Genomic DNA, 13,063 nt, shown 5'->3' on the forward strand with positions numbered 1-13,063 from the left:
ACAAGTACAAGTGGCATTCAGGAATCTACTACAGCATATAATACTCTATTTGTGCTTGGTGTTTTAAGGTCCACTTAGGTGATTACTGTCAGGCTGGAGAATCAAGTGGGCAAGTGGCCATTACCAATTGATTTATTAAACTAGTGTTGATTTAGTGACTATTGTATTCAAGGGTTTGTTATGGAAGGTGGAAATACACCAGTGAACAAAAAATTTTTAAAAAATTTCTGGCTTCAAAGTCATGAGTTCGATTCCCAGTACTGGAAAAAAACAAGAAAACAACTTTCTGGCTCTTGTGGATTTTCATAGTGTTTGACTATGAAAATACATCAAATTAATTAAATATATAATATGATGAATGATGGTAATTGCTAAAAGAATATGCCAGGGCAAAAAAATAAGAAATATGTGTTGGAGGGAAGGCCCAGTTTCTAGATAGGTCATCTGAGGAAGACCTTGTTGAGAAGGCAAAATTTTAAGAAGGACCATGTCTTGGTTACTTTTCTTTTGTTGCTGAGATAAAATACCTGACACCAGAATTAAGAAAGGAAAAGTTTATTTAGCAGACAGTTTGTGGAGGTTTCAGTCCATACTTGGGTGGCTCCAAGGCAGAGAGGCACATGGCAGAAGGCAACAGTTCATGGCAGTGGAAAACAGCAAAAGCAACAAGAGCAAAGGGGAGGAGCAGCAAGGAGAGCAAGCCTCTTTCCCTCCTGTATACTGTATGCAAGCTACCTGCCCCAGGACAGGTGGAGCACTCACTCCCATAATCCCAGCATTGGAACATGGATCCATCATAAACTCTAGAAGCCTGCTCCATGACTGAATGAGGCTTTAGGGAGACACCCAGGCACAAACCATAACAGACCATGAGGAAAAGATATATGCTAGTGTTTAGAGGGAGAGCATTACACTGTTTTCATACCTCAGGCTCACATTCCATTTCTATTTCAATAGAATTTACCTAACAACACTTGGACATTGCTAGGTATTATACTACCCACAGTTATGTGTTCTAAATACTATGTGACATATAATCAAAACATTAAAAAAGGTACAGAAACAGGCATCATGGCTATTTCTTATTTTAACTTTTAATAAAAGGTTACGAGTGAGTGAATATTTTGTAGAGACAAGAAATAATTTCACTTTAGTAGATAGCATTCTCATGATGATGACTAAATTAGGGTTGATGCAGAGCATAGCCAGAGAGATCATTAGTAAGCATACTCCTTCATTTCACTGGAAAAATGTAATAAGCTAGCAGATTGAAATTGAAGTTACTGTCAAATGCCTGAAGTACAAGAATTAGTACTTTATTGAAACAAAATTTCTCTGTTGTACATTTGTAAGTAGGATGTTAACCCAAATTGTGAAATATCAGAGGTTGACTACTTGTCATTTTAAGTACTATTTACCAAAAAAACCAGGAATGTACTGAAAATTTACCTTCCAATAATATGTTTCTCTAGACTAGTACTTTCCTCTAGGAGGAATTTTAAACTGAAAAAAATTATTTCACAGCTTATTTAGTTAATATTTCAGAATTCCTAATCATAAAAAGAGAAGAAAAAGAACTTGACTCTATAATGCTTATGTTTTCAAGTATGTTTGCCATTAAGTGTAAATAAATCTAAGTGTGAATGTGGGCTTCAGTGCTATAATTGTGTTACTAGGTAGCTGAAATTAGTGGAGTTATTGAACATTAAAAATCTACAATCTAAAAGGGAACCCAAAGCAATCATCATCTTAGAATAGTTAGTGATCTAGTGCATTTTCAAATAGTAATTTGCCTAATGGTCAGTTAGCTTCTTTTTTATGCTACATTCTATAAAATCTGTATTTTATTTTTCCACAGTTCTGAGTTTTGACAAATTCATCAAACCACATAACTACCACCACAAATCATCGCTGTTAACTATTAACATTCACTGTCTGTCCTACATTTCTATAGTTTTTTCCTTTTCTAAAACATAACACAAATAGAATCACACAATATAGTAGCCTTTTGAATCTAGTTGAATTCACTTGACACATTTGAAAATTATTCATGTTGTTTCATCTATGAATAGTTTGTGCCTTTTAATTGCTGAGAAAAAAGAATACTGTGATGAATATAATTCAAACTAAATCTGTCCCAAAGTCTATTTGTTTAATAAAGACTCCTAGAAATAGGAGTTACAAAGTCAATATGAAAGTCGTTTTTAAGCCATTTGACTGTAAATTGCAGAATAACCTCAAAATGTAATACCCATATACATTCCTAGTAGTATTGAAAAGTGTATGTTTTTCGTATCTACCTTGGTAACACCAAATAGTACTGTAATACTTCAGATAATCTTTATTAATTTAATGAAATAAAAATAGTATATCATTATTAGTATTGCTTTTGTGATAACTGATTATACTATGTATTTGAGGAGATCTGCTTTAAAATTTACTGTTGGTGAGAAATTAGATGAGTGGTTTTACTTCTAATTACCTCAGTCTCCTTATCTTTAATGTGAGACTGTTATGGTTGATACATTGTGTCAACTTGAGGAGTCTAGAGGTTTGGGTAAGTGACTCAGCAAGAAGCCAGGATACTTACTTTGTATACATCCTGAGCATGTGGAAGAGGAGGGCATGGAGCTTATGTGAGAGCTACATGCCCCTTAGGTGAGGGTAGCCTGTTTACAAAGTAAGGCAGGGAAAGAAGCTGCTTGCCACCATTCCTCCGGTTTGCTCTGGCTGTTTGCTGTTCGGCTGCCATTCCCCGCTTTGCTCTTGTTGCTTTGCTACCTTCTGCCTCGGAGCCAGCCAAGTATGGACTGAAATCTCCACCAACTGTAAGCTAAATAAACCTTTCCTTCCTTCATTTTGGGCGTTGGGTATTTTGTCCCAGCGAGAGAAAAGTAACCAAGACAGAGACTAAAAGTAATACCAGTCCTATTAGATTGCCCTAAGAACTGAGTCACTAGAAAATGCCCAGAACAGTCACTAGGCACTAGTAAGGACTATGTACATATTAACTGCTTATTAGGTAGCATGTTTAATTAATAAATAAATTAAACTTCCTCATATACTTTTGGGATGTTTGAAATATTTCTTTGTGCATTTTCTGTTAGCATTCTTTTTCATTTTCCTATGGACATTTAATATTGGTGTTCCTGGTTTGTTTGACCTTCAAGCCATAAGAAATTTAAGTATTTTATGTTCCATTTTAGCAAATTCTTTGTGCATTTTATTTTTGTGCTTTCAAGTAATTTTTCCAACATATAGGAAAAATGTGAGATTTTTTTCTTTTAAAATCTTACTGGTTTCTTTATGATCCTCTTCATTGCTTTATGACTTAAAAATTCTTCCTTGTCCAGAAAACAGAAATATGTATTTCTCCTGGTCTTCTATTCTTTTCATTCTGAAGTCATTTAGAGTCTAATTTTAAATGCGATATAAATCCTAACATTATATTTTTGTACATTACAGATTTGCTCAAAGACATTTATTGAGAAGTTGAGTTATTTCCTTTGTTCTTCTGTTGCCTTTATAATGTTGTAACTATTTCTTGAGTTTTTCTGCAGAATTTAAATTTTAGGCAATATTATTATCACAAAAGAAAAATGTCTTTTTTAAAGTTAAGAAAAGTAAATGGCTTTCATCTTAATGATGAATTTGTACATCTGAGTGTATTGGAATTGGCACACAGATTAGAAAGGGAAACGAAAACTGCCTTTCTTCACAGCTGACTTGTGCGAACATGCATGAAGAGAAGATAAAGGCATCAATTTAAAAATCAGGACTTCAATTCCCAGCACCTATGAATTAATTAATTCTAAAAGACCTAATTAGTGAATTTAGGAATATTCTGTCATGCAAAACCAACATTTAAAATTCAATTTTATAAATTGAAGCATAGAAATTTAAATATACCCTTTACACAGTGTCAGAAAACAATAAATATTTAGGAACTTTAAAAAAATATGTCTACCGTCAAGTTAAATGAAATAAATCAGACCAGAAAGTCAAATACTGAATGTTTTCTCTTCTGTAAGGAACCTAGGAGAGAAAGAGAGAGATGACACAAAAGGAGAAGGAAGAATAGGAGAGATGAGAAAAGAGACTGAGGGAGGGAGAAAGACAAAGGGGGTAGTGAGGTGTGAAAATAATCCAAGTATGTTATAAGCTTTCACTAAGATGGTAAACAAAACCCATTATTCTGTGTAATCAGGCCTCTCATTAAAAGAATTGCAAATCACTGTTGGAAGATATTAAAGAAGGCTAAAATGCACAAAGAGATACTTTTTTGTGGATTGTGAGAATTAAAAATAAGATAGCAACATTTTCTGAATGATTCTTAGATTCAGTATAATATAATCAAAACACCAACACATTTCTATAGAGGTAGAAAAGCTGATATTTTTAATGGAAATGTAAAGGTTTATGGTAGCTGAAGCAACTTTTCAAAAAAGTACAGATCTGATGGAATTACATTACCCAATTTCAAGACATACTGAAAAACTGTAACACACAGTTAGGATAATACTGACAAAAAGAAATCCACCTACAGATCAATGGAATAGAATAGACATTCTTGACATAAAATCACATAAAATGATCAACTAGCTTTTGATCGTATCAATTTCAAGGTAATTCAATGCAGGAAAGAATAGTCTCTTCAACAAAATATGGTGCATAACACATACATCTATATATTAAATCTATACCTGACATTTTATACAAATACTAAGAAAATGTTAATGTAACTAAATGTAAAAGCTAAAGCTAATACAAAAGTCTAGGAGAAATTACTGGAGAAAAATCTTTGTGACCTTGAATGAGACAATTGTTCCTGATTAGGAAAAATTATATCATGAGTTACTTACAATTAATTATTTCAATTTATCCAAATTATAATCATCCAGATTATAATGTTCAGTCATTAGGAAGAAGACAATATTAGAAAAATGACAGCCAATCTACAGTCAAACTGAGAAAATATCTGCCATGCAAATATCTGAAAAGAACTTTTATTCACCCAAAATTTGCAAAAAAAATCTATTGGAGCTTAATAAGGACACAACCAAATAAAATATGGTCAAAAACTTGAGGGTACACATCACCAGAAAGATATTCAAATTACTTATGAACACATCTAACAACGTTCAGTGTCATAATCATCAGGAAAAACAAGTGAACATCTTAATGGGGCACCAATAGATTGTCTAATAGTATATACAGAGACTGACAATACCAAGTATGGACAGGGCTGTGGACAGACTAGAGATTTTTTTCTGGTTTTTCTTTTTTGAGACAAGGTCTCATTTTGTAGGTCAGGCTGGCCTTGAACTCACTATTTAGCCCAGCCTGGCCTCAAACTTATGGTGATCCTCTTGGCTCAGCCTTCCAAGTGCTGAGATGACAGGCATGCATGACCACACGCAGCTGGGTGATTAGAATTGTCATTTTTGTGTTAACAATGCAAAATAACATAGCCACTTTGGAAAAGAATGAAGATTCTTTCATTCTTCTAGCATATAACCCACCAACTGCCCTTCTAGGTATATACCCAGGAAAGATGTCTATGCAAAGACTGTATGCGAATATCCTTAGTAGATTTATTCATTGTATTTCAAACAAGAAATAACTCAATGTGGAAATGCAAGCTGTGCAGATAAGATACACATCCTTCATGGAGCTGTCATAGATGGTTAATTTATTTAGTTGTCTAGATTGTTAAGAAAGAATTTAGCAGTGACAGATCTACAGCTTGGCAGAGATAAAGAGTTGCCCTTTTATGAACAAAATAGTCAAGAAAATCTTACCATATCTTAATGCAATTAAAAATGAAAGGATTAAAATACTTTTATGAGATTTGAGACCTACTACTCAGAACTAATTATGCTAATAATTGTTTCACTAAGGAAACCATTTTCTATGAAGTTTTTTTTAACAATTAAATGTTCCATGGTAAATAGGATTAATTACATCTTAGTTATGGGTAATCTGATGCCTACAAAATTGAAGATGAAAGCCAAAGTCACAGAAGTTTAAATTGAGAAAAATAATGCTGTTATTAATCAGAACTGTTCCTTCAAGTTTTCTTAGCAAAGAAATGAAATACATTGAATATTTTTTCTCAAAACTTGTACTTATTATTGAAATTAATCTATTTTAAAATTACTGAACAGAAGCAGAGTTTTCAAAATGAAAAATAGTTCATTTATTTAAGACATTCTATTCAGCTATTCAACAGCAGATACCTTGTTATTTGCTACAGCTACAATGGTAAATACGACACAGTTCCTTCTTTCCAGTAATTCAAATTATGACGAATAAGATAAAAGCTCTCCAAAATGAACAATTATAATGGGTTAAAAGGCTAAGAGACTAGTTAATACAACACTTTTTGAATGACTCCTGTAATGTTCCTATTGTGAAGAAATTTGTTAACTTTTCAAATACTGGCTCAGACATGCTATAAAATTAACACTCACTTCTTTTAAAACACCATTTTATGTTGTAATAATTTATTGAGGTTTTGTCCTCCCCAATAAACAATCAGTTTCTCAAGGAAGGAAGCTAGATTTTCATCATCGTACTGAGTAAGAGTATATAAATATCCACATTTTATGGAATGAGGGTCAAGTGTGGAAAGGGACAATGTGGAAATAAAGGGCGACTGTGTCACCTGCTAAACCCATGAAGAATTTCAAAAGACTTTTTAAGGGAAATGATGTAAACTCAGTAGAGTGAGTCTGAGATGTTGACAGGACATCCTTGAAAACTGTCCAAATAAAGCAGAAAGTGCTGATCTTGTAGTCAGGAGAGAACTCTAGATTAAAAATGTGAATTTGGGTGTCATAATTGTAAAGTGATTTTGAAGTTATTGAAAGCTTGCCAGTTTCCAAGTAAGAATTTCAAAAGTGAGTTATGGAGCTTAAGTACAACATATTGAGAAATTCAAAGAAATCCCAAAGAAGAGGAAAAAAGTAAAGGATTTAAAAGACCCTGGGAAGCTGACAAAGAGCCTATAAATATTGGTCACTGGTGTATTTCAAGAAAGAAATGGGCAGAAAGCAGAGAGAAGAGCAGCTTTGAAGATGAAATTCCTGGGTTCAGATTCCAACTCTGTCATCATGGGATTTTGGGAATGTGATTTAATCTGCTTGCCTTTTATCCTAAGCTGTAAAATGGAGATAATAATACTACCTGTCCTACAGGATTTGTTCTTTGAGTATTAGATAATGTACTTTGTGAACTTAGTGGAGTAGAACAAATAGTAAGCAACTTAGGGATGCAATTTCACTGTAATATTAGCGAGATCTTAGAAATAAGAGAAAGAAAACATAAGTGTAACTATAATTTTGAAATTTGGGCAAAATTATTTTGTATAAAATAGAATTTCTGAATGATCCTGAAGAATTACCTGAGTTAGATAACTTGAAGCCATAAGTATTCCCTCATTATAATTAAACTTTCTTGTCATTTTGTAAAATGTGTGCTGTGCTCTGGTTATGGATTGATTGTGTCATCTAGGGGTTTTTATACCGGAAGCTTAGTCCACAGTATAGTGGTGTGGAGATGCTATAACCCTGAAGAAGTGGGGCCTCCTGAAAGTGGCTAGGTCACTGGGACATGCTGCCCTGGAAGAGACTCTCGTTTTCATGTAATCTCAGGTAGCTCCCATGATAGCAAGTTACTACAAAGAGGAAACCCGGCCCCTGACTCTCTTGGCTTCCTGTCTTGTCATGTATCCTCTTTCTATGGCACTCACTCTGCTCAAATGCCACCTGCCATGTTTCTATGTAGCTGGAAGCCCTTCTTAGAGCCAAGTGGGTGCTGGTGTTATGCTCTTGATATTTTGTTATAGAAACATATAATAACTAAGATAGTATGAATAGAAAAAACCCACCCATTTTAATTAATATAGAATTAAGACACAACATTCTGAGGCAGCAGTCTGAAATGTGCACTTAAGTAACCATATTTACCGTCTGTATCCTTCTTAAAAGAACTACATCTAAGACACTAATCCTAATACTCCATTGCTTTTTTTCCTCAAAGCTAAATGTGAAATTCGTTCTTTGTCGCAATTTATTAGAAAATTACACTTTCACTTTTTCAGAGCTTGAGACTTTAGGACTTATTTTGGAGTATTTTTCACTTATATAGATTTTTCCAATTTTTATTTTTTATGAGGACATGATTGCAGTACACAATGATCATAGTTTTAACCACAAAGCCATTGTGTTCATTTGAGACTTTAAATTGTTTTAAAACCGTGCACTAGTAATTGTTACAATTACAGTACTAGTTGTTACACTTAACTTTGTATTTCATCAATGTTAAGATTTAAATTGGTGAAAAGCAACTTTTAGAGATATTGATATACATCTTCTTTACAGCACAGTTACTTTTAAAATACTCATTAAAATTTTTACCATTCTGTTATTTCATTCTTTGAATATACAGCATATTATGGTAGATGTTCCTTAAAACCTCATGTAAATATCAGATCTTACTTTGGTAACTGCTTTTCTTCTTAATCTCAATAAACTTGAGAGTTTTATTCAACATTTAAATGTTACATGTTTTCCTGACCAGTAATGATTGAAAGAAAATAACAAATAATTCTGAGCTCAGGAAATTCACATTCTGATGATCTACTTAACCCCATCCTTACAGATTCATAAAACAACATGCTAAATCCAGGCCTAGAGGTATGTACGGGGCAAGATGATGGTGCAGAGGAAGTTACCTAGTCGCTCTGGAGAACAGAGTGTAAAAATCTTTCTACACGGTGGGCTTCTGGGACTGAGTAAGTGTGGTTTAGCCACATAGGCAGAGAGGAGAACTCAAATGCAGACAGGTTGGAAACATCGTATTGGTGGTAGGAAATACACACCGTTCCAGTCAGTTCCAATCCAAGTACATGTAGAGCTTAGGCTAGAGAAGTAGGCTAGGGCCATGATGGAAAGTCCACCATTTACTGGTAGCCTTTATTTTGTGGAGAATGTCTGGGTTCTCAGCAAAATGAAGAAACAAATTAAGAGATTTCTTGTATGCCACTTACCGCATACATTCCGAGCCTTTCTCAATGACAGTATCCTCCATTAGAGTGGGACATTTATTATAATTGATAAACTGTCACGGACACATCCTTATTACTCAAAGTTCATAGCTTTCATTAGTGTTCACTCTTGGTGTTTGTGTAAGGTTAAAGGAGGAGAGGTTGATTTAGCTCACAGTTTCTGGGCATTTCAGTCCATACTTGAGGGGCTCCAAGGCAGGGTGGTGGGCAGAGGAGCAACAACCAGTTCATGGTGGCAGAAGACAGCAAGAGCAGCAAAAGCCAAAAGGGAGGAGCAAACAAGCCTCTTTCCCTCCCTTGTACTGTTTGTAGGCTACCTGCCCAGGGACGGTGTAGCACTCACACCCTTAATCCCAGCATTGGAACATAAGTCAATGATAAACTCTGGAAGCCCATCCCCATGACTGCATGAAGCTTTGGGGGGGACATCTAGACACAGATCATAAGTGTTATATACTCCATGTATCTGGAAAATGTATGTGTATATATCCAGAATTCAAGTATTATAAAGAACAGTTTACTAGCTTAAAAATGCACTGTGTTTCATTTATTCATCTCTCCCTCAACCACTGCCAAGCATTGACTATTTTTGTGTCTCCATATTTTGTGTTTTCTAGAATATTATATAGGTGGAATCATACAATATGGAGCCTTTTCAGGTTGGCTTCTTTATTTAGCAATATGCATTTATGTTTCTCCTACTTCCTTCCATGACTTGATACCTCATTTTTAATGCTGAATACTTCTTCATCATCTGGACACATCACAAATTATCCACTTATCTAATAAGTGCCATGTTGGTTTCTTCCAAGTTCTGGGAATTATGAATGAAGCTACTATAACTCTCTGTGTTCAGACTTTTCTGTGTAGACACGTGTTTTCATCCTATTTGGAAAACCAGAATACAGTCGCTGGGTCCTATGGTGAGAATATTTTTAGTTTTGTAAGAAGCCACCCTTGAGCTGTCGTTTCTATTCATCCCAGTAATGAATACAGGTTACACTTCTTCCCATCCTTACCAGCATATGGTGCTGTTAATGTTTTGAGTTTGGGCTGTTCTAATAGGCACACCGGGTATTGCATTGCCTTAATTTGCAACTCCCTGATGACACATGGTGCTCGCTGATGTTCGTCTGCTTATTTGCCATCTGTATATCTATTTTTAGTGAGATATCTATTAAGTTATTGTCCCATTTTAATCAACTTGTTTATTTTCTTACTATTGAGTTTTTAAGATTCCTTTTATTTTTTGGAAAATAGTCTTTTATCCAATAAAATCTTTCATAAATGTTTGCCTCTAGTCTCTGGTTTATCTTCTAATTTTCATAATAGATGTCTTTTTGAGAAGCCCAAACCTTACATTATTCTAGTAATCATCAAAGTGTGTATTTATATTTTCATAATTTGCATGCACATATTCTTCTGAGAAAATATTATAGGAATTACTTAATATTTATGAAAAACTAAAAGATATAATAAAGAAATAAACAGTGTTTTTAAAAATGACTACATTAGTTAGAATTCTGAGTTGTAAACTACAGAATCTATTTTGGTGTATTTTAGGACATAAACATGTTAGAAGGCTCTTTAAATTCCCGGGATAAATGGGGAATCAAAGTCTTTGCAGGCTGTTAGGAAAGCATAGCCTCAGGTTGTGCAGCCTCTACTGTGTGCCTCTGACACTTGGAAGTGGAGACTAGATATCTGCCAGTGCTGATAGGAGAGAATTGAATGACTCTGCTGGCTGATAGATAAAACTGAAACAATTCTGCCACGTTGCTTGCGAGACATTGTTTACCTGCTCTGTGAGTCCGTGCATATAATTGGTAGATAGGTTCTATGTTGTGTGCCCTCTCTGTCTGTGTGGGTAGGATGGGAATTTTGTTTTACATTTTACTTTGGAATCATGTGGCTCATTATGTGAGAAATTATCAAAAAGGATTCATGAGAGGTTATCAATAGATTTAAGCAGCCGCAAGTAACAGTTATTTGCTATAGTGTAAAGCACTCTTTTGCTCACATTCATACTATAACTATTGATAATACTCTGATATATGTCTTTGTTAATTATGATATTTTGTGCTCTCAGGAGGTAAAATCTGCAACAAAATACACACCTAAGGAGGAACATTAATGAATGACATTGCTATAAATTCAATTTTAGAAATTTTTAATTTAGTTTCTGTGTAATTAGAATATATCTTTGTTATTTTCCATGTACTTCATGATGTAGCCAATAAAATACTTCCAGCTCATCTCCCTTGGTGGTTTGCTGATGCTGTCATTATGAATACTTTCTTCACTCTGGGATTTTTGGAGAGGTTCTTTATGCCACATGACCACTGCATGAGGTTTCCCTTTGTCCATACATACTGTTTATATTTAGTGCTACATACATTTACTTAGAAGAACACAAATAAGTGGTGACATATCCTAATAGCTTAAGATGAGAAGCTGTAGCCCAGTCAGTAGATGGGAAGGCTATAGCCCACTTTTTGTATAGTAGAATTTCAATTTTCCTTCAGGTTAGCTTGTTTATCCTTCATTATTTCCACATAATGTCACATGTTGCCTAAATAAAGTTGTCCATGTGAGCCTGCACATGAATATTAATACAGCCTATTTTATTTATTCTTGTGTAGATCAAACCAAAGATGTCCAAATTTCAGATATTTATTTTACACATCAAATGGATTTCTATGAGAACCCTGAGGGAAATGCATTTTCTTTTAGAACACAAGTGTTTGGAAAGAAGGAGTTTGGGAAGAGCATACGAGGGCACTGTCATGTCCAGATGTGAATTTTTAATCACTGGCCCAGATTTTGTGAGTGAAGCTATAATAGGAAAGACCATGAGCAGCAGACAGAGGATATTATATATTACTCATAGTTCAAAGGAATGGCAGGAAAGGTGACATGACTGAATGAATCTCAATATTTAAGACTCGGTGAATGAATGGAAATAGTTATAAAGGTAGGAAAAAATGAAGAATGACTCTCTAGTTCCTGACTACAGCATAGATTTTTGATTTTTAGAAAAAAAAAAATGAATTCTTACCTGTTTTATGACCCATAGTTGCTTTTTCAGGAAAAACAAAGTATTTAGTATATTATTCTTTCCTGACAGTATGCAATATCTGTCTCATTGTCTTCATTAATTCCACAAATGTTGCCCTAGACATGAGATCTGCCTTATACACTGGCTCTTTCTCAATATTCAATAATGTCATTCTCAGATATGATATTCAAAAAGGGAAAGTGAGTAATTTCTCATCGTAAGATTTTTGGAGAGGTTTGTCTTTCTAGTAGATGACAAGGCTGAATGGAATGGCAGGGACTTGCACTGTACAACCTGCACTTGGCTCATTGCTCGACATGTCTTGCTTTTAGCTGGGATGACAGCAGCTCCGTGAGCAGTGGTCTCAGTGACACCCTAGATAACATCAGCACTGATGACCTGAACACCACATCCTCGGTCAGCTCTTACTCCAACATCACTGTCCCTTCCAGGAAGAACACTCAGGTGAGACCGGCCCTCTTTCTGTCCCTGTCGCCCTTGCCAGTTTCTTCACCATAATTATTTTGTGTTGGATGAAGTTGCAGCATAACTCCATAATTCCCTAAAGTAGAAAAGGTTGACTTGTAACACGGTCTCACTTTGTCATCCTGGGCCTAGAAGAATTTTTATTTTAGTCTTCACGTTGCAACCCTCAGGCACTGTAATTGTACACATCTGCCTGTTTTGATCATTGAAAGATATATATATATATATATATATATATCGAACTGTTTACAGTTTGACTCACAGAGACTATGCTAGCCCATCTCTCCAAATATCAATTTCCTTCTAATAGTGATATATTTGTTTAAAAATCTAACAATTATTTTACCAACTTTGTGTTATTCTTAATTGATTTTGTATTGATTTCTGAAAAAATTTACCAGCTCTCATGTGAATGATTAATCAAGAATTTTCATTAAATAAGTAAGCTT

The 13,063-nt window shown here is 34.6% G+C and overlaps 1 protein-coding gene across 7 annotated transcripts in view; it reads left to right on the forward strand.

Moving 5' to 3' along the window:
- The window catches only part of Nav3 (neuron navigator 3), a 784,611-nt gene that overhangs the window by 683,067 nt on the left and 88,481 nt on the right, over positions 1 to 13,063 (forward strand). For all 7 annotated transcript variants that reach the window (XM_005374355.2, XM_005374353.2, XM_005374354.2 and 4 more), the window contains one exon: positions 12,461 to 12,593. In XM_005374355.2, the coding sequence (XP_005374412.1) occupies positions 12,461 to 12,593 (133 nt within the window). The remainder of the gene's footprint in view (positions 1 to 12,460; positions 12,594 to 13,063) is intronic.

Source organism: Chinchilla lanigera, unplaced genomic scaffold (genome assembly GCF_000276665.1).
Source record: "Chinchilla lanigera isolate Chin_1 unplaced genomic scaffold, ChiLan1.0 scaffold00004, whole genome shotgun sequence".
In the NCBI taxonomy this organism is placed as follows: Eukaryota; Metazoa; Chordata; class Mammalia; order Rodentia; family Chinchillidae; genus Chinchilla; species Chinchilla lanigera.